At 45.8% G+C, this 21998-nt stretch overlaps 1 protein-coding gene across 6 annotated transcripts in view; it reads right to left on the reverse strand.

Annotated features, from left to right (window-relative positions):
* Positions 1-12778, reverse strand: part of RANBP3 (RAN binding protein 3) — a 40404-nt gene extending 27626 nt beyond the window's left edge. For 4 of the 6 annotated variants that reach the window (XM_042838167.1, XM_042838165.1, XM_042838163.1 and 1 more), the window contains exons 1-3: positions 12687-12778; positions 3285-3340; positions 237-317 (exon numbers count right to left, since the gene is read on the reverse strand). In XM_042838167.1, the coding sequence (XP_042694101.1) occupies positions 237-317; positions 3285-3340; positions 12687-12708 (159 nt within the window). In that variant the 5' untranslated portion in view covers positions 12709-12778. Of the gene's footprint in view, positions 1-236; positions 322-3284; positions 3341-12686 lie in introns of all 6 variants that reach the window. The other 2 variants (XM_042838168.1, XM_042838166.1) reach the window with 2 other exon arrangements.
* Between the last annotated feature and the right edge of the window lie 9220 nt (positions 12779-21998).

Raw genomic sequence — 21998 nt, forward strand, 5'->3', positions numbered from 1 at the left:
TCACATAGAAAGCTGAGGGAAAACTGAAAAACAGTTCTTGTAAGAAATTAAGGAGGTAAGAAATAATGGAGATGTAGATTCAAGAGATGTGGAAACAGGGGACAGCAGTGAGTGAAAGAAAAGCTCTAAACAAAGCCTGAAAGGACCAAATAAGTGATAATTAAAAAGCAAGGCCAATTATAAAGGAGTGCATGAGCCACCACTATGCTGTCTAATTTATTTCCCAACAGACCTACCTGGTCTGCTGCTTGCACCAACTCCTCAGAGCATCCAGAGTCACCGCGCAGAGCCATTCCTGCTCCTCCTGGAGACAGCAACTGTCTCAGGGAACAAAAAGACTCCTAAGTAAGATGGACTAGACATGGGCATCCAGCTTCACACTGCCACTGTGTGCTACCATGAAATTTAGTTAAAAGACCCACAATTTGCTCCCTGAAAGCTGAATTAAGACATCATTCTGAGCCACCACTGTGTGTACTCTGCCACGTGAACATTGCAAGATCTGATCAGTTACTCAACTGCATACAAACCTGGCACATCAACTATCTTAAAGTTATTTTTTAAGTGTTACTTCAGGAAAAACTCCTCTGTTAACAGATGCCCAACAGCAACAACACAACACAGCACCTCCACCAGTTCCTAACGCACCTCTGCTCTCTGTGGCTGCATGTTGTTTGTTTCAGCCATGGGCCTCCATGCATCCCATCAGGATGGCACACAGCGTCCACAGCAATAGCTATGGAGATGAAATCAGATCTCCCTCCCCAGAATCCTGGATCACAGATGGTTGGAAGGGACCCTGTGCTGGGCTGGTTGCTCCCCACCACATCAGGCTGTCCAGGGTCCCATCCAACCTGACTCTGGGCAGCCCCAGCAACAGGGAATACACAGCTTCTCTGGGCAGCAGTGCCAGGACCTCACTGCCATCTGAGCAAACAATCTCCCCTCTTCTAGTTTAGAGCCATTCCCCTTTCTCCTATCACTATCTGTCCACGTAAAGTTGGTCCCCCTCCTGCTTCTAAGTTCCCTTCTTCAAGTACTGGACAGCCACAACAGGGGTGTCCCTGGAGCCTTTTTATCCTCCATGCTGAACCACCCCAACTCTCAGCTTGTTCTCATAGCAGAGGAGCTCCAGCCTTCTGAACATCTTCATGGCACTCCCCTGGACCCATTCCCACAGCCCCACATCCCTTCTGTGCTGGGGGCCAAGTACTGCAGGTGGGGCCTTATAAGGGCAGAACAGAGGAAACAGTCCCCCCCACTCTCTGCCATCCCTCTGTTGGTGCCCAGGATATTGCTTGGCCTTCAGGCTGCAAACATGCACTGCTGGCTCATGCTGAGAATCCTCACCACCAGTCTGAAGAGACATTAAATCTGCAGTCCTTTAAGATTCTTCCTGAGTATTTTCTTGAAGCCATATTTCCTGCAGCCCAACACAACCCAACACTGGAGGCCTGCACTCTGTGTAGATGCTACACAACGAAACACAAGCTCCCAAGACCTGCTAATTTCGTGCTGAAGAAGCAGGCCAACAAAGGAACGACAGCAGCATGGTGCTCTGCATAGGCTGCACATTAGGATCACCCCACTTCCAATTCAACCATGGAAGCACTGCCAAGCTGAAGGACACACAAGAAGAAAACATGCCTGTGCAATTCAGAAGGAGCTTCAGGAACAGCCAATGCTGTGATCAGGAGCTCCTACAAGGAAGCATGAACCAAACTAACGTCCCCTCCGCTTTTAAGTACATGTAAAGTTGTCACTGTAAAAACTAAAAGGAATGAATGCCTTGAAAGTACCATTTACTATGGGATACATGTAGCTGTGTTAGCCTATACTAGGAAAAAAAAAAAAAAAAAAATCAGTAGGTCTAATCCCTTCTAATCTGATGAAAGATTTCAAGCACCTGCTGACAAACGTGCCTACTAAAGCCACGAGAAAGCTCAAGCCTGGCACTTGTTCCAAACCAAAGAGAACCTACCAATTACAGACAGTGCAGTGCTTCTCCTCAAACATTTGAGAGGATATTTTGGTGGCACAGATGACAACCCAACCATTCAAAAAGACTTCTCTCAAAACAGCATTTGTACTTTTCAGGAAGTTTATTGTGAAAGACTGGCTATGAGGAGGGAATTGCTGCATCTAAGTGCTGCTGAAGCCATGAGGCAATGACACCTGATACCTTTGGGGCAAGAGAACACATCTGCACATCTGCTGATCCCCATCAGCCCCTGCTTAAGAAAAGGTAACCTTGATTATTATTTTCCAAATGTTGACATCTCTTGCTCATTATTCACCAGGCGTAATTTTAATACAGCCATTTCTTCGTATGTTCCTACTTTTTTTCCCCCCAAAAAATTAGTTCTCAAGATCAGAAATTAGCAGACTTACCATTTGAACACAACAGTGCAAGAACAGCTACCTTAGCACTCATGCACACCATTCTGCATCTCGGTTTCAAAGTGACAAGGCACGCAGCCTACACTGCACCCTGCCTGCATGCATAGTTCTCCATTACATCTATTTCCATTTAGTAAAAATTTCCACTCAAGGGAAAGTCCCACTTCTTCCTTCAACGCTGCCATTCCCCTCCTGAGCTCAGCTCCTCCTGCAGGCACACACAAGCTCTACAGGGACACCCTGAGGAGCAGGTTGCCCAGGTGGCTTCCAAGTATTTCCAAGGAGACTCCATAACCTTCCTGGTGTGCACAGCTCACAGTGCTCCTTTAAGACAGAGGGAGCCTCTGGGCTCTGCTTCGTGCTCAGCGCCTCCCATCCTGCCCACCCCACACTTCCACTGCCCAGCAGGCTGTGGCACAGCTCTGACCTCAACACTGCTGCTTCACATTCAAAGGCAGGGGACAGGCACACGTGGGCAGAGGCACTACCAAAGAAACCGGACGCATCATAGCTTACTACACAAGGATATACGATATACAAATACACTGATGTGAAAAGCAGTAATCCAGACCACGGGTTTTCTTTCTTTGCTCTATTATCAGAAAACTGCAAGCACTCCTTGGCCACCTGTCCTTTCAAGGTACAGCTTTGAAGATAGTTTCTCTCCTCAATTTGCTCTGCTTTCTGTCTGAAGAGCTACCCACCTCTGGCATCATCATCACCTCTCTCCCACCTGCATCCCTCTGCTTCACCCTGTGCCTCCTTACAGCATTAATGCTCCACTGTCCACCTTCACAAGAACACACCAGTGACTGCTCACCAAGAAACGTGGATTAGGGCTACAGGATGAAAAGCAATGATATACATTATCAGCATCTCCTTACCTTCTGTGCTTTATCCTTCTGAAATACAAAGACAGGTGGAGCAATGGCAGGTTTTTCTGCAAAAAGAAAAATTGTTGTTTTTTTTTCCAACCATATTAATTATTAACTAATATGACAGCTTTATGATCTATGAAACTTTTACAGAAAAAACTTCAAGAATATAATTACATTTCAGTTACACAAGTTGCTTCCACAGGTTCCTACCAAGACATAATTATTATAAGGACTTGATCTGCAAAAGGCAGAAGTGTATTAGGAACAGAAATACAACTGACAGGACTGGTACCCAAAAGCTGCACAGACTCTCTGCTCTCCCCAGATCCATTTCAGAGCAGCCCTTCCACCTTATGTGAGCACATCAGCAGCAAGAGGCTCTTTGCTGAGAGTGTAACTCTTGAACACAAGTTTTGACAGTAAAAGCTCCTCCTTTCCCACAGTACTGCACCAATGCAGTAGATAAGACAAGGGGAAATGGCTTCACACTAGAAGAGGATAGAACTAGGTTAGATGTTGGGAAGAAATCTTTTACTCAGAGTAGGAAGGGTATTTACAGAAAAGCAATTGCACCCAACTATTTACAAATAAACAATTTATACATATATAATTTTATATTTATAAAATAAACATCCTACGTACATTATTAGAGATACCAGCCTTACGAGTGCAACTGGAAAAGCAGATCTGCTACCTACCTGAAGTTCAGATTGAGACATTACCAGGATATGCTTCTAAATACACACAACATTCAGTTCAAGAGCAAAGGGAGTTTCTGGAATGAATGCTTGTTTTCCATTGCCCTTAATGATGCCAAAATGAGGGGGCAGGGGGTGAAGAGGAGAAATGGGTTTTCCTCAACCTTAACCAAGTGATTTCATGTGATGTATTCAAAGAAACTAGATGCATACTGTGCAGTCAGCAACCCTGCCCCATGCTCACAGGGCTGAGCATGAGGACAGCATTTCAGTTTGTCTTCAGTGAGACACTGCTGCAGGGGAGGAATGCAGGGAGAGCCGTACCTGGGCTGACTTCTGTGCTAAAGCTCCATCGTGGCAATTACTTGGTTCTATGAACAAGATTAGGCACTTCACAGGACTAAAGGTGTAAGAACAGCTATTGGGTCAGCTGTGGTGAAAAAGTGAAGTGATTGAGTAATTATTTTGTTTGCCAGCTAAGAACTCTGCATCACTTGAGGGCGGACTTTCCACCCTTCTAAGAGCCTTATCCAGAAATAACAAAAACACTGTAACTGAATCTATAGAATCTCACACCTAACTGCTACACCTGCCCCAAAAGCTGAGTCTATGGCAATACAACAGCTCCTTCTGGAGGGAGCAGCCACATCCCCACAAGGCAGGGACAATTTTGGACTCCCCTCCTGGCCAGATTTGGCTCACGCAGGGAGGAAGAGCTTACAACTTATGATCCTTCCCTTTAAGGCAATGAAAAAAGAGCATTTTAATATTAATTAATGGTGCAATTACAGCAATGACAGCTCCGCTCACCACCATCCCATTGCAGCAGGCACATTCTTCACCACGGATCCAAAATCTACAATGCTGCTGAGGAGGTGTGAGTGCCCTGTTATAATGTTACACAGCTGTTTTGCAGGGGATGCTTGCACTGTATCAGCACTATTTTTTTAGATGTTAACCAATACTGTGCACTTAACTCCATTTCTGTTGCACGTATATAAAGCCTTTAAAGAGGTGACTGCGTTTCTCACACAGACTCACTTCTCTGAGAAGCACACAAGATATGCTCTTTACATTGAAAAATATGAGCAGCACTGGTAATTATAGAAAGAACATCCTTCACTTCGTGTCCTCTCTGAGTTCTGCACCAAGAGCACATGCAAGAGCTCGCTTCATTCCAGCCCAAGGCAAGAGGAGCACTGCGTTTCCTGACGTGACCTTCAGAGCACACCGCACATGTTCTGAGGAAGCACTTTCAGTAAAGGTTTAAGACAAAGACATTGTCACCATGGATCACTCACTACCTCACTTGTTAAAAAATTACAAACAGGAACAAGTGCTGCTCTCCCTGACTGCATTTATGTACACATCACATTAACGAGGTAATATTTGATGCTTCCCTTGTGAAAGCACTTGCACTCTGCACAAGTCCTTTTCCATACTGCTTTTCAGTAAACAGGACAAAACCAATCCCTTGTAGGACATTCTCTATTATTCCAGATATCTGCCTCAAGCCAAACCCCCCTGCAGAACCACCTCACTGCCATTCTACATTCCAGAACCATTTTATTTCTCCTCCTCCCCTTCCTCCCAAGTGCTTTTCCCAGTCACTACCACCACAGAGGCGACAAATTTTGTCTCAATTCTGTTCTTCTCCCAGACTGATCTCACCCTTTGCTGCACTGAAAAAGATTTACTGGATGAGTGACCAATGCAGGCACAAGCCATATTTCCACATCAACTTAGTGTGCTTCCATTGCACCAGGCACCGTCAGGTTCGTCACAGAACAGAGCTGTCAGCCATTTCGCTGTCAAGTCATTAACAATCGATATGCCTCATGTATTACCACAGATACACTACTAAACCTACTCACCTTGCTTCACAGGCCTTGAAAACCAAGTCAGAGGCTACTCCCTCATCTGCTCAGAGGTATCACATCTTCACATCATGCATTCTATCACGAGGTTTTTCCTTCTTTCGCTCTGATGCACATACTGCTGTGTCTGAGGCTACAAGGTCAGCCATGCTCCCTCCAACTAGACAAAACGTGACCTCATTTTACCCCTCCAACAGCTGACATCCACACAACCATAGGGGTTGAGTGTTATTTTTGAAATACAAAGTTCTGAGCCTTCACTGCAGCATGAAAGGACCCATAACTGAAAAACCCAACGGATATTCTGAGTGCACAAATATAAAAAACATGTCTTTATGAACCCATTTTTGATGGCACCTACAGCACTGCAAATGTTTTCTTCTGGAACTTCATTCCAACTTACATTTAGAAGTGCAGCAGTGTCTGACTGCAAGGAAACCAGGCAAGCAAGCCCTTGCTTGGATCTACAAAGTGCAATGCATACAAGCTGAAAACACGTGCCTTGACTTGAGCCCATCATAATGTACGAATGGAGAGAAAAAATTTGATCATACCCACAAACAATGAAGTGTTAACAAGGATAAGGGCAATTAGACTGTTAACTCATGAAAGAGATTCAGAGTGATAATTTATTGCTTATCTGTGGGTCAGCACATGAACTGCAATGCACTACAGAAATTGTTTTAAGGACATGTTACATGTGCAATTCCTATTACAGAATGGCCAGGGTTGGAAGGGACCTCAAGGATGATGAATCTCCAAAATACATAATGGATGTCCTGAATCTCAACTTCCAGAGGATATTTTGATACCCAGAGGATATTTTCTGGGGATGACATTGAGGAAGAGATGCTGAGAGAACAGACAATCAGCTGAGAGGAGCCCCTCCCCAGGAGCACAGATCCTTGCTTTGCCCTGCAAGAGCACTTGTCTATGAGAGGAACTCTTCACTTTCATTCCCAGCTCTCCCAAGTCTTCTTTAGTACATTACAGTCTACTGAAATCTAGAAATTTGGGATATTTCTGTTGAAGCGAGGATTTCCTGCACTGTTTGAGAGCACTGAGTTATGGGCTTGTTCTGCTCCTTGGGGGATGTGCATGGGGGGAATCTTCACACATCTTTCCCCCATGCATGTTGTATCTGTTTACTGTGCTAACACGGCTGCAGACCCCAGGAAAACACAGCAGCAAACAGATACACACAAATCAGCACATAAGCAGAAAGGAGAAAAAAACGAGTCGATATGGAAATATAAAGGTACTTCTCCACAGGTTTAAAACATCAAGCATACGTGGGGCAGGGGAAGAACGCTCCTCAGAAAATGCTCACATCACCTCCAGAGCTCCAGGCTCTGGTCCTTAAGGGAGAGGCACGACACTAAGAAAGCCCAGCAGTAACATCCTGAAAGACCAGGGCACAGACACTGATTTTCATGGACATGTTACAATTTGCTTTCATTCCTCCACTTTCTACCTCAAAGCACTGCAAGCTCTAAAGAAGAGCTGAATTAACCCTGCAAGGAGCAGCACAGAGCCTTCCCAACTCCTCCCTTCCTTACACTTTTCTGCTCAGTCTCAGAAAGACCAGCTCTGCATTTTCTCCAGGATGGCTTAGCTCATTAACAGACCCACTTAATTATCAAATAACTCATTTCAGAGTTGAAATAAGACACTACCCTTCTGCTACAGCTGCCAGAGCCCAGCCTACACCCAACCCAGAGCAGCACATCCTTTCCAGCTCAGCTGGAGCAGAATGGGCACCAAAATGGTGTAAAGCCAACGCACAAATGAACAGCAAAACCAGCTGACAATCAGCTAAAAAGGAACACAAAGGGGGAAAAAAAAAGGTTGAGGGGGATCTCCACAGACTGGGCTATGGGAAGCACCAATATGCATCCCTGTCAAGGCTGGGTGTGAGATCAGCATGCTGCATCAAACCAGCTGCAGAAGAACTAGAGTGCTGCTAAGGATAGAAGGAAAAAGTGACTATTCTGATGTTTCAGAAGGTTTTCTTAACTCTTCCATCAGATTTGGGCAAAAATGAATACTCAAAAATATCTGGAAAAAACAATGGGCAAAAAAAGAAAAACAAATTAGTTGCAAACAGAATTAGGTGCTGGTTATACGGACTGTAAGCATTCTCTCAGCATACCTTACTTCCTCAGCACCCAATCCGCTCTTCCTGCCTGCTCTGATACCACTCAAAACTATGAAATAGCAGCTGAATTACACACGTGTAGGAGCCCGTATGGTATCAAACCTGGAAAATAACTGCAGGTGTTCTCCTCATACTGCAGTATGGAAAAGCGGTGGAACCTAAATCTGTGTCAGCTGAAAAATATTCAATGGCAACAGCTTAGAAAGAAAAAAACAAAAAGATGTTCTAAAGAATGCAGGTAAGTAGAAGATATTTGAGAACACCACCACACGAAGACTTTCAGTTCCTTTAAGGAATAAAGCTGTGTGCACAGACAGAATACAGCTATACAGTTCCCCACAGACAAACGTCTCTCCAACATTCCCCAACAAATGCCACCTGGTAAAATAAAGACATGTGAAACAACAGTACTCACTAAAGTAACTTCTTCCTTGCTTTAAAAGCTTCTGCTGAATGAAATCAAATGTAGGATCATCACTGCTATTACATTTGATAGTTTAGGGGCTGTGTAAAGAAAAAATAAGTTGTGTAGCAAGCAGAAAGAAATGCCCGTCCACAGGCAGTGGCTTACAGAGCCTTTGCACAGGAAGCTTTGGCCACTGCCACCTCTGATCGCGATGGGTGCCAGCTCAGAACAGGACAAGTTCCTCTGACTAAAGGCTGAATCTAAATCTAAAACAATTCAAGGTTAAATTTAAATTGTGCTTATTTCAGCAAAAATATTCTGCAACCTCAATACATGCAAGTTGCTCAGTGCAGAAGGAGCTAAAAAAGAGACCCCGCATTTGTTGTTTCACAGAATTGCAAAGGGGCAGAAAACAAAACAAGACTCTTCTTTTCCAATAGCTATGAATAGACTGAAAGCAAGAAGAAAGCTACGAAGCCAACAGCTGATCACTGAAAAAGACCCCACAAGCAAAGTCCAATCATACTTAATGACACTGGATCATTCACATCCAGAGTTCACCAATGAAGTCATGGTGAATATAAGTTACAACAGGATGGTGGGGGAAAAGAGGAAAAAATATACTTCTAGATACTTGTGCCTCACTTTGAGAGCTCTGCTTTCAAGATGTAAAGCATGTGACAGTCTGGTTCATCTTCAAACCCTTTTTGTCTCTGATCATATGAACAAGCAGGCAACTTCTACAAAGCAGTGCTACAGCTGGTATGGGAATGTAGAGTGCTTTCTACATATCTAAGATTAATTAGAAAGTTTTTACCACTTTTAAAGCACAAACCTCTTATGTCTGCAGAGGTGTTAGTTCATCTCCCAAGCCCTGGCAGCACCAGCAGGTTTCCCTCTGCTTTAGGTAGTTTCATTTCAGCTACTTGACATAAAGCAAATGTTACATACCAGGAATGGGGAAAAAATAAAGCAGCTTATTCTCAGCAGATAAGGAACCAGTGAAGAAACCCAACTATTTTGCAGTGGAGGTACTTACAGAGCACTCCAAAAGGTGACAGCAACAAACTGCTGCAGCTCACAGACCGTTATCTTGTAAACTAGCATTGCTTGGTTCCTACAGACATGCCAGAGCTTGCCAACACAGGGAGTGCAGCACAGGCACCCACCGCTCAGGAAATAGGAAGGAAGCAATCACACGCTGGCCCTGAGAAAAGCTTATACCTCTTCAGTGACTGAAAAGAAATAATTCATGCTCAACACGAAGAGATCCTATCAGCCAAAGCACAGACACAGGAGCAAGTCAGTCATATACAAACGCTGAGTTGTACATTAACTACAGGTTAATGAGAAGAGCATTAAGGTTTAAGTCAGTGTGAGCCCAAGAGGAAGTTTTCCAGTTCTCCATCATATGTCACAGACAGATTTGTGGATAATGAGTGCCAGTTTAAATCAATATCTGGCTAAAAAAAAAATAAATCACTGAATGGCACAAAGGCTTTAGAGACAATTCCTAATATCATTCCATACCTATTTCATATGATAACAACTGTGTATACAATTCCAAAATATTCCAGAACTGCTTTTCAGAGCTTCATGATGCCAATCCCTCAAGCCTTCATTCCAATCTGTAATGGAACTTCCAGCAGTGGAGAGGAGCTCGCCTTCTCCCCTTCATTAGCACCACACTCAGCAGCTCACCTCCCTCGTGGCAGGGATTGATTCCAAGACGGGATCTGTTCTTTGGAAGCTTTGTAACGGAAGAAACTCAGGAAGGTGCCATTAGAACCCCCTCATTCTTCACCCCCTTCTCAGAAGAGGACCCCTCCCTCAATCCAGCACCCGTGTGCCAGGATGCAGCTTGCCATCAAGCCACTACCAAGGGATACAGGTGCAGCTTCACCAACACAACAGAGGAGAAAAGGTAAGTTAAACGAATATTTTAATGGAACAAATGGATTGAGGACAGCGTGGTAGTTCTGAATCCTACGAAGAAATGGATCGTACGTTGTCTGTTAAAATAGCTTAAAGGACACCAGTAGAACACTGAGTGCTAAGACACCACTGAGGTGTTAAGACTAAAAAGTCAGAACCTGGGAAGTAAAACTAACCAGCATACTGTCGGAAAAGGAAAAAACTATGAATAAATAGAAACAAAGGAGTGCCACAGAAAAAGCACCACACTGAATGATTTCTGTATGTGTGAGCAGAAAGGATATGAGCAGAACAGACCAAAAGACAGAGGAAGGTTCACTGCAGAACTCAGATGGGTAAGATCCCAAGCAAGTTTCACTTGCAGGAACCAACAAGAAAAGCTATTGCTTAAGCATGCTAAGGAAAAACAATCTGCAAAAATGACCGAAACCACTTTCTACATATTTGTGCCTACTATGTGTCAAGAACTAATTAGCGTCACACTTCATTATGAGGTATGGCTGAGAAAGTGCTGCTGTACTGCCTGATTTATTTTAACCACATATGAACAATTAACCAGCAAACACTTGAAACAGAAGGACCAATGTAAAGTAGAAGGTTGAAGAAATATTTGTAAAGAAACAGTTGTTTCATATATTCAAATGAAAACACTCAGGTGTGGGGAAATAAGACATTCACACACAGGCCAGAAAAATCTAACAGAAATATGCTTAAGAATGAGGAGAAAGTGATGAAAGTCACCGTGGAGCATCACTGAAATGTCAGAGACCACAAACAGTGCAAACAGAAAGATTACTGAAGACACTAACTTCCTGCAGAAGGATGCCACTGCCATAAGCACATGTGGTTGCACTGCTCTGCAAAAAAATCAGATACTTCAGAAATGGAACCAGTGGAAAGAAAGCTAAGACCAGAAAACTCATCCAGCTACATCAGAACTGAGCTGGTCCTGCTCCACCTCAAGGAAGTTGTTCTTGAGAGAAGAAATGTAATGGGGAAGGATGAAGATGATAATTCTGGAAAGAGACATGAGCTAAAGAGATCTGCAGGTGAGGGGACTCACTGGAGTCAGGGAAGTGTCTGAAGGGAGAAAGAAGAAAGAAAGATGAGATGAAAACATACAGATGATACCACATTATGATTCTTGTTTTCCCTCATAGAAAGGCTACAAAATTCTGCAGACATACAGGGCTAGGAGCATAAACACAAGACAAACCAGATAATGAATGCTGATAACTTAGAACATGACTTACAGTTTAACGCTCCCTCTCAAACTGGGAATTAAAGTGAAGGGCTTGCATGAGCCACAACAGCCATTCCCAAACTTCTGGTGCTAAAAGAACACCACGAAAGATCAAAATTCATTATAAGGTCCTACATATCACCATCAAGTTTCTCACTAATAACCATAATGTATTTTACTGCTGCTCTCACAACTACTTATTGGGCCTTCTTGAGTACCGACAGCATCTCTTCAGTTGGGGAGCCAACAACTCCACATGTGCTGCATCAGAGGATTCACTCAATGCTTTCAGTGTAACTCTGTGGTCAGCTGCAGGTGGGATCCCATCCAAAAGTTATGCCTACCATAGATACTTCCCGCTGTAGGATGTTAACATCAGAGCTGTAAACAACCACTGGCAGAAAGCCCGAGCATCAGGAAAAATCACTGTGTGAAAGCACTGTGCATTTTGTCTCCTTCAGCACATTCAACTCCTTCTGGGAGGATGAGAAGGGAGTTGCACCCACTGCCCCCAGGCGTCGCTCCTGAGGGTGGGACTCTGGGAGAAATGCTGCAGGCTGAGCTGGGCCCACCAAGAGCTGCCCAACCTGCTGATACCCGATGTTATTTAAGCAGCAGCCTGCACCCCTTGGAGCTGAACCCTCACACACCACCCCTGTACACCCCACAGCACTCCAACTCCTCGGAGTTCTTTACTCCCAAGCTTTTTAAGCCAAGAAACGTCGGTTACACCTCACCCGGCCGCACACAGCAGCCCCAAGGGCTCGCCGTGCCAGAAGGAGCAGCAGCAGTAAGGGCCCGGCCGGCCAACAGCCTCGCTCGGGGCAGCCCTCCGCCCGCGGGAACCGCGCGGGGCGGGCGGTTGGGAGCCGGCAGGAGGCCCCGGGGCGGAGCGGGGGGCACAGCGCGGCCCGGCGGCGCCGCCTTTGTCCGGCCGCTCACCCGAAGGCCGGGGCGCGGGGAGGCCGCGCAGAGGCGGTGCGCTGAGAGCGGCCGGGAGCGGATGGCGGGGACCGAGTGGGACGGACGCGCGGCGGGCTGCGTGCGGCCGGGCCCAACCAGCAGCGCCGTGCACAGCGGCGCCCGCCTACCTTCGTTCGCGAGGTCCGCCATTTTACTTCCTCAATCACGCCCGAAATGCATCGCGCAGCCGGACGGCTTCCACCACCGGCGGGCCGCGCCGCGCACGCGCCAATTTACGGCCGCGCGGCGCATGCGCGATCGGCCGGCCGGGCGGGGGGCGGGAGCGGAGTGGCTGGTGGCTCCGCACATGCGCAGGGCAGGCCGGGGTGTGGCGCGTGGCACCGCCTCAGGGCGGGCGCGCTGGGCTGAGGGCTCAGCCCTGCTGTCAGCTGCCCTTCTGTCAGCAGGTCTGCGGTTTGGTATTGGCCGTGCTGTTACATGGTTCGTTAATTACCGTTTACTACTTGAGGCATTGTGTCCCAACTCTGCGCTTCTGGGATTTACTGGACTTTAGTCCTGCCTTCAGCTATGATGAAGTGAACTTCGAATTTCCCACAGGCCATACTCCAGACAGAACTCAGACCATCTCAGACTGCTGCTGCATCCCGACGGCCACTTTTTTACTGTTCTCTGGGAGCTTACATAGAATAACATGAGAACTCCCAGCCCACCCACGCTCCTCTGACCTCACGAAGGGGCTGTAAGCCTGTGTCAGTCATGGAATCCTAGAATCACAAGGTTGGAAACACCTGCAAGATCATCTTGTCCAACCGCCCTCCCATCACCACTGCTACCACAAGCACTAAACCAGATCTTGCAGCTCCTCATCTAGATGCCTCTTGAGCACTGCCAGGGACGGCGACTCCACCACCTCACTGGGCAGCCATTGCAGCACCTGACCACCATCTGAGAGAAAAAGTTCTTCCCTGTGTCTAACCTAAACCTCCTCTGGTACAGCTTGCGGCCATTTCCTCGGGTTCTGTTTGTTGCCAGTGAGTCATTTATTACCTTCAATAGGTCTTGAAGCTGAGGGGAAGCCACATCCATGCTCAAGGGATGCTTTAAGCAATGGAGTCAACCTCTCACTCGAAATAGAGACCTGAGGCAGAATGAAAATACTATCAAGCTTTTCATTGCGTTCCACCATCCTTTCCTTGCTTAAACTAACTTTCCTCTATATGATGTGTGATACTGTGTGGGAATACCAGAAAAAGTGTTCAGAGCAGAAGCTGTGGAGGAAGATAAACAGCATGAGAAGCAAGGACACCTCTAGAAGAAGAAAGAACATCTCACGGCTTGGATTGGATAAGCGCCTGTGTGAATGGTTGAAGAGTGTTTTGTAGAATGCTCTGTTGACTTGTAAAAGTGGATGGGAAAGTTGTAGACGTGGATGGGAAAGCTAGAAAAAGAAAACTTGTGAAGGTATATAAGTGATGTGAGAACTTGTAATAAACGATCTGGATCACTCACATCTGAGACCGTGCATCAGATGCTGCAATGCTGTCCCAAGCAAATCTCCCCCAAGCTCTCTGAAGACAGAACTCCAGCCATGGGATCAACAGTCAGAGCTGCCCTTGAGGATGGTGGCACAGCACGTTGTGTAATTCCCAAGGACCCACGCACCTGAGATGAGAGAGCTCACTCCCATTTCAGCCTCTGAATCCTGTAGCATCACCTGCTTGTTGCAATGTTGTGGATAGCATTACCCCAGAGGTGCACAAAATGAAGGAAGAAATCCTGTTCTAACACTGGGATCAGCATAGATCGAAGTTGGAAGACAGAGCCAGGAATGTTGTTTTGTTGGCCAGCTTTCCGAGCTCCTGAAGCAGGTACCAAGAGAAGTCCCAGGAATAACCATGCTAGGAATGCTAGTTCCAGTGTTAGGAACTCTTTGGTTCCAGTTTCTAACATAGGACTCCAGCTTCCTGAACTAAATGTGTTAGTACATGTGATTAAGTGAAAACCCTTCTGATTCATCCAGTCACGTACTGCAGAATGGGCAACGTAATGGGTTGCATGTCTCACTGTCACTCTTCAGTGAGAAAGTTCCCATCAGAAGAACCTCCATTTTGACAGGGAAGTTCACTATGATATCTAGGGTACATCAACAATTCCTAACTGTGTCGAGCACATCTAATACGAGTAGTTGTAACAGCAGGGCTTCAGTAAGCTCATCAGTGAAAACAACTCAGTTTTCAGCAGTGATGAGGTTCAGGAGACAGTTTCTGTGTATTGTAAGATGAGCACCAGATGGTCTGAAATGTTTCCTTCTGCTCGGGGATACTTTGGACCCATTGCTGGTCACTAAGGATCTGGAATACAATTTAGTCCCACCAGTGGGACTTCCTTCTCATACCCTGTTCTGATGCAGTCGCTGGTGAAGACTTCAGACACAGCACCTGTTGGGGAGGGAGAGTGTCACAGCTGAGGTAGACCTGCCTATCTGTAAGTTCTGTCTCACGTTGATTATTCTGGTGTGATTGCAGTGTATTCATCAGTCAGGTGTCATGGAAAATAACATGCTCTGGGGAGATTGGTGCAATGTGTAAAAATCGCACTGGATGTGTTCCTGCCAGTGCTGTATGAGCTGTGAATTTCCGAGCAGGAGCAACACTCCCACATTCCATTATCACTGACTTGGCTGTGCGCTGATAATCTAAGGGCAATGCCATCCAGAGGATCTGAAAGAATCTGCATGCCTTCTGTTTAAAATGCTTTTGACGAGACACCAAAAGCTTATGGAAACCCTGCACTGAGAGCCTGGTCAGAAACGTGGATAAAGGAGTGGTTAAATGGCAGGAAGTTAATCCATGGTCTGTTGGCAATCAGAGAGATTTTAGTAAAATCCATCAGGAAAAGGGCCAGAACATTGAGGTGCAAGAGTTCGTCTGCTATGCTAAGCTAATGCAAATTAGTGAAAGCAATGAGGAGTTTATTAAGAACCTCACAGTCCTGAGAAACTGAAAGTAGTGTACACAGAGAAAGACAAACTTAACTACATACAACAATAATTTGTATGCATGCATGTATGCAAATATACCCACACCCTTATGGATACACGTATGACTTAGAGCCATTCAGAGAATTGAGCTGGTCTCTGAAAAAAAAAGATAGATAATTAGTAGTAAAGACAAATGTAATACCTGAAATTATGGGGCAAGAGCAAATGCAACAAGAATAACTTTTATGCCATTGTGTAACTAATTTTACCCAGATTGCTACCCTTCCTGTACCTTCCCCTTGACTTCTGAAGGCATTAACCATCTACATTCTGAAGGGGGTCCAAGAATTAAAGTAAAATGCAGAGAAAATTGTTTAAAAATATATAATAATAACAACTTACGTTGCTTCATTAGTCTGTGTTTGGTGCCGTCTGAATGCAACATAATTGAACACAAAGCCTGATGTGTAACACCTGTGTGGAGGCTCAGATGGGAGGCTGGCCAAAGAGCTGCAGTGCTGCAAATAGGAAAGAAGTTTGAGAAGACCAGGCTGCCACTGCTGTCCATCAAACATTCTATTCACCAAGCAGCTGTGAGAAGCTGAGCGAGCTGGATAGCCTGTGTACATTTCAGGTAGAAGTCATCTACCCAGGAACAGGGTTTTCCTCATGGTGGATATAAAGCTGCAGCTGTGCTTGTACTAAATCCAGCTTTTCAGAGACTCGATGCAACTTCTGATTTTCGTCTTCACAGAGAATAGAACCTGCTCCTCCTCAGTGCGATGGAAAGGCCCTGCTTTCATATCAGGCTTTTTCCAGTGCTTATGAAGAGAAATGATAACAAATGTAACAGCTTTTATGAAAGATAGCGTTTCAAGCCCTACAGGTGGACTGAATCCCAGAGCCATGGGAACTTCAGCTTTTGTGAAGGGGAAGAAATGATTTGGTGAAGCTGTAAAGGCAGACAAACAGCCCAGTTCTGATTCCCGTAGTAAATGCAAGTCCTTCCCAGCAGTTACATTCATGCTCTTGCCCTCTCTGTTTTAATAGGAGTGTTGCAAAGTAGAGACAGAGATTCCAAACGAAAATGTTTTATTTCTGTTTGAATTGTTGTAATTGCATGCACTTTATTATGAAGTATTGTCTGTGTTAGGAACACAACCTGCTGCACTACCTTAGGAGCTCTCAGCCTGCAAAGTGCCAGGACTAACATTATCACCCAGGGAAGCAGAGGTGCCCCTATTGGGTATTGAGCAATGACAGCAGCTGGATATTGAACGGCTTTGCACGATGTTACTGTTTTTTGCATGTCCTCTAGCAGCCTACAGGGCCAGGTGGCAGTGCTGAAGCTGTGTGATGTCCAAACCCGTGGTGTGCCTCTGCTGGATAACTGGATCATGCCTGGTGCACAGCTTGCAGAGCATTTAGCTGAGAACACGATCGTGTCCAATCACAGGAGGACTGTAACTTCACAGTATGCAGCGTGGCTGAATTTGCTCCAGTTTGCGTGGAATTAAGTCTCTGTCCCAAAGCAGACGTCTTACAAACTGAGGCAAACACTCATACTGAGTTGGTATGAGAATAATTACCTGTTATGTGAGATCTAAAACACAGTAATTACATTTTGAACTTAAGCATGCATTCTGATAACGCTTATCCATCACAGGACATTTCAGTTCAGAGCATGAAAGCTGGTGGAGCCTGTAGGAGATGGCAAGCATGTTCTTATCATGCAACTGTTGGGCAACTTTAATTATAGGCACTGCTATGCTGTGCTTCTCTAATGAACGCATGGCACTGACACAGTGGGTGGTGTGACCTAGTTCAGGGAAGTGATTTAGCAAGAATTTACCTCAGAAAGTTACGCTCACTAGACCTTAAGAACCAGCAGGTCACAGTGTGTTCCCTATTCATGTTCTAATTAGAGCTCATACTTCTCTGGTATCATTAACATAAGAGAGGAAAATTAACAGTTTTATGCCATCAGAGTTTGGAGGCCGTATTCTGATTTAATTTACCTACAAGTAAGTCTATAATAATAGCAGGGTAGATGTGATTCTGGCACTTTATTATTTCAGTAAAAAGTAAACTCCACCCATACCAACTTCACAGTTCCTGTGACTTTTAGAAATTAATTACAAGAGTTATCTGTACCCTGTGAGCTTGTCAACTTGCTGATATAACTAGAATCTATTTTGGGTGCATGCCATTAAGATACTATAAATGCCGTGCTTTCTGATTAGTACTATTGTTAGGTCAGCATTTCTAAAGGGACATGGCCTAAAAGTCACTATGACTTTGACAATTTAAATATTTTTTCCACGGCAGAGCTCTCTCTCTCTCTCCCTCTCTCCCAACACCACTCTGTTTGAAGGCTTTCTTTCTTCTGAGACTTTGTAATTTGGATGAGCTCAGGCTCTGCCTCCATCACTTCACACTTTGTCTATTCATCCCATCTCTTTGCTGCTCAGTTCATGCCAGCATTCAGTTCAAAACCATCTCAGACATCACCACTGCAATGTTCACTTCACCCCTACTTTTCTAGTCAAAGAAGCGTGGAAATAGCTATTCTGGCCCAAAGCAATAAGCACAACTTCCTCTGTCCTGTGTGAAGCTGTTGTGTTAGCACCGACCCCGCTGCCCTAGAAGACTGATATCGCTGACACGATGCTCCGATTGAAATGTGGAGACTGAGAAGTACAAACCTGGTACAAACGAGGCACAAACTTCCCTGACTGGTTGGCTACCTGTTTGACATCGTGTCAGAGCCAGCTGACCTAAAACTTTGAGCAGCTTGGTAAAATTTTAGTCTATAGATCCTTGTGACTTGCTTGGATCCGCATAGCAAAAGTCAGTCAAATTCACATACCACTGTCTTGATACCTTTGTTATGTACCTTTGTAGGGGAAGGCTACAAGCAGATGCCCCAGAAGCCTTCTCTTTTTCGAGGACAGAGGCAAGACGTGGCAGTTGCGTTGGCTGATCTCTGTGAGTTTCTCATCAGTCCTCTTCTCAAGAGGGCTGAGGTCCTTCAGAATCGTGGGCTGCTCATCCAACACATTGAATACTCTCCCACCCGGTTTGCCATCACCTACAAACTTGCCAAAGGTGTCCTCCATCCGATGCCCTGGGTTTCTGAAGGAGATAATCCCAGCAGCAGCCCTGGGGAACATCAGCATTTTTAAAAATATATCTATGTTTGTAATCTTGATGTGGTTCTCACCATGTATCTGTAGAGCAGCCAAAGCAGTGAATCCAGTAGAAAATTCTCACCATCGTCCTAATCATGGTAACCATGCAGTGCTTTTTAACAGAATTTTAAAAGACCCAGACAACAGGTGTGGAGTGTCTTTCCTGACATATTTTGCATTTCCTTTCTGCTGACTTTAACTCTATTCCTATGATCTCTGTAAGGTCCAAAGACTGAAGCAAAAGCATTTGAAAACCATAGATGGTAAAACTCTGAGTTTGTTTTGTTTCTTTTCACTTTTGATTTTATCCCTATGGAGTGTCTTCATCCTTCCTCTTTTGTTCCTTTCCCATGCAGTGATTTCTGTTAAAAAAAAAATAACAACACCATTCCAGCATGTGATTTTACTCCTCTTATATATAGAGCTGCAGCACTTATTCACAGAAACTGTCTTCATCACTGAGGCTTTCTACAGGCATGCGTGTGCATTTGCCCAGGCACAAAGGTCATGGCAGTCTAGTGAACTTCCCCTTGGTTGTAGAAGGGGAAACATAACCCCCGTTTTCAAGAAGGGAAAAAGAAGGAAGATCCAGGGAACCACAGGCCAGTCAGTCTCACCTCTGTGCCTGGCAAGATCATGGAGCAGATCCTCCTGAAGGCACTACTGCGGCACAAGGAGAATGAAGAGGAGGTGATTGGTGGTAACCAACATGGCTTCACCAAGGGTAAGTCACGCCTGCCAAGCTTATTGGCCTTTTATGATGGAGTTACAGCATCAGTGGATAAAGGAAGAGCAACTGACGTCATCTACCTGGACTTGTGCAAAGCGTTTGACACTGTTCCACACAACATCCTGGTTGCCAAATTGGAGAAAAATGGATTTGATGGATGGAGCACTCGCTGGATGTAGCATTGGCTGGATGCTGGCACTCAGACAGCTGTCAGCAGCTCAGTGTCCGGGTGGAGACTGGTGACGAGTGGTGTTCCTCATGATCAGTGCTGAGACTGGTGTTATTTAGCATCTTTGCAGGTGACATGGGCAGTGGGATTGAGTGCATCCTCAGCAAGTTTGCAGATGACGCCAAGCTGAGTGATGCAGTCGACAAGCCAGGGGGAAGGGATGCCATCCTGTGGCACCTGGGCAGGCTGGAGAGGTGGGCCCATGCCAAGCTCCTGGAGTCCACCAAGGCCATGTGCAAGGTCCTGCACCTGGGTTGGGGCAATGGGAAGCACGGATACAGGTTGGGTGGAGAATAACTTGAGAGCAGCCCTGAGGAGAAGGATTTAGGGGTGTTGGTAGGTGAAAGATTCAGTGAGAGCCAGCAGTGTACGCTCGCAGTCCAGAAGGCCAACCAGATTGTGGGCTGCATGAAGAGGAGTGTGACCAGCAGAACGAGGGAGGTGATCCTGCCTTCTGCTCTGCTCTTGTGAGACCCCACCTGGAGTACTGCATTCTGTTCTGGGGCAACAACACAAGAAGGACATGGAGCTGTTGGTGTGGGTCCAGAGGAGGGCCACAATGATGGTCAGAGGGCTGGAGCACCTCTGTTGTGGGACAGGCTGAGATCTGGGGCTCTTCAGCCTGGAGAAGAAGCTCCAGGGTGACCTTCTAGCAGCCTTCCAGTACCTGGAAGGGGCCTACAGAAAAGCTGGGGAGGAACTTTTTATAAGGACATGTAGTGACAGGATGAGGGGAAATTATTTTAAACTGGAAGAGGGTGGATTTAGATTAGATATTCAAAAGAACGTATTTTCTATGAGGCTGGTGAGACACTGGAACACACTGCTGAGAGAGGTCATGAATGCTCCCACTCTGGAGGCGTTCAAGGCCAGGCTGGATGTGGCTGTAAGCAACCTGGTATAGAGGGAGGTGTTCCTGCCTATGGCAGAGGGTTGGAACGAGGTCGTCTTCAAAGTTCCTTCCAACCCAAACTATTCTGTGATTCTATGAAACATAAGCTCACCTGTATACAGTGATACTTATCTGCATGCATATGTATGTACATTCCTGCACAGGTACACATGCATGCAAACACACAGAGTCATGGAGAAATACAGTACCTCAACTTTCTTAGTGCCATTCATAAATAATAGCCAGCTTTGTAAGTGCTGCATGCAATCATAGCTGCCTCAGCCATCACTGAAACTAAATGTCACAGTGTCTCTTTCTAGGTCTCTATTGCTGTATTCACTCATGCTTGAGTGTGCACCATGCCATGGAAGCTCTCTGCAGGGGCATCATCACAATCCTCTGCAGTAGGACTGTGTCTTTTCAGAATGTGTGCAGCTGAAGCAGGCAGTTCCTCTGTTCTCAGTAGGCTTGCTGTCCTACTCTTCCCCAACAGGTCAGTATTATTCAAGGGCTGTAACTTCCTGGAGTCAGAGGCCAAGACTGTTATCCCCCAGCTGATATCCATTGCCAGGGTGCCTCGTGTGACACAGTGCAATGCCTTCCATGACCTCCTCAACTACTCCAAGATACAAAGGTAGCTTGGGTTTCACACTTATGTGTTATACACACAAAACTCCTATGACCGAATCATCTGCAAGGGGAGTTGGCTGGCAAGCTTAGCAGAATACCAAGCAGTGTCATATGCAGCTGAGACCTGGTGTTAGCCCCAAATTAGATCTCTTTTTTCTTTTTGCTCCACACAAACAGCCTCACAAGAGGTTTACACCTCCCACTGCCAACAATCACTCTCATTGCTTTCAGCGCCGGTCACTGTTGCTGTACATACACAGATGGGTGGTATCTGCCTCACCCAGCAACCCTACTCGTGTCCAGGGTCACTTGTTTCTGGTTTGCGGCTGTGACCACAGGGTCAGACATGAAAAGGTGGTGCAGTGGTTCTCCCCTGGGCTCCTCAGGAGCAGGTGGCCATCAGCATAAGGAAGGGGAACGTTGCTTCAGAGATGCTCATAGCTTTTGAGCCAGAATGACAGGCAAAAATGACACTTGCCATAGAGGCGGCTGAGGCCTGTGACTGTGAGACGTTTGTATCACCCAACACCTGTGGTGGATGATGGGAATGCAGGAAGGGTTGGTCTCATTGGCCTGGCTTAAAAGGTGGCATGGTGTCCTTTGCCCTGCAGAGATTTGACCATGTCCAAGTGCCAGCCAGTTCCACCCCTGGACATTAGGCATAACAGTTTTTGTCTTCATATGAATGGTGGTAGAGATATGTAGTGGAAATGCAGCAGTGATCTCCAGGATCTGCTGCACCTGCAGCTGTAGAAGGCATTGGCAGAGGCTTCTGCTGCCATGCCAGGCTAGTTCTCAGCTATTTTGGATGCCTTATGTTCTGCATG

The sequence above is a fragment of the Centrocercus urophasianus genome, unplaced genomic scaffold, assembly GCF_019232065.1.
Source record: "Centrocercus urophasianus isolate 14NV4802_14NV808 unplaced genomic scaffold, USGS_Curo_1.0 seq_739, whole genome shotgun sequence".
Lineage (NCBI taxonomy): Eukaryota > Metazoa > Chordata > Aves > Galliformes > Phasianidae > Centrocercus > Centrocercus urophasianus.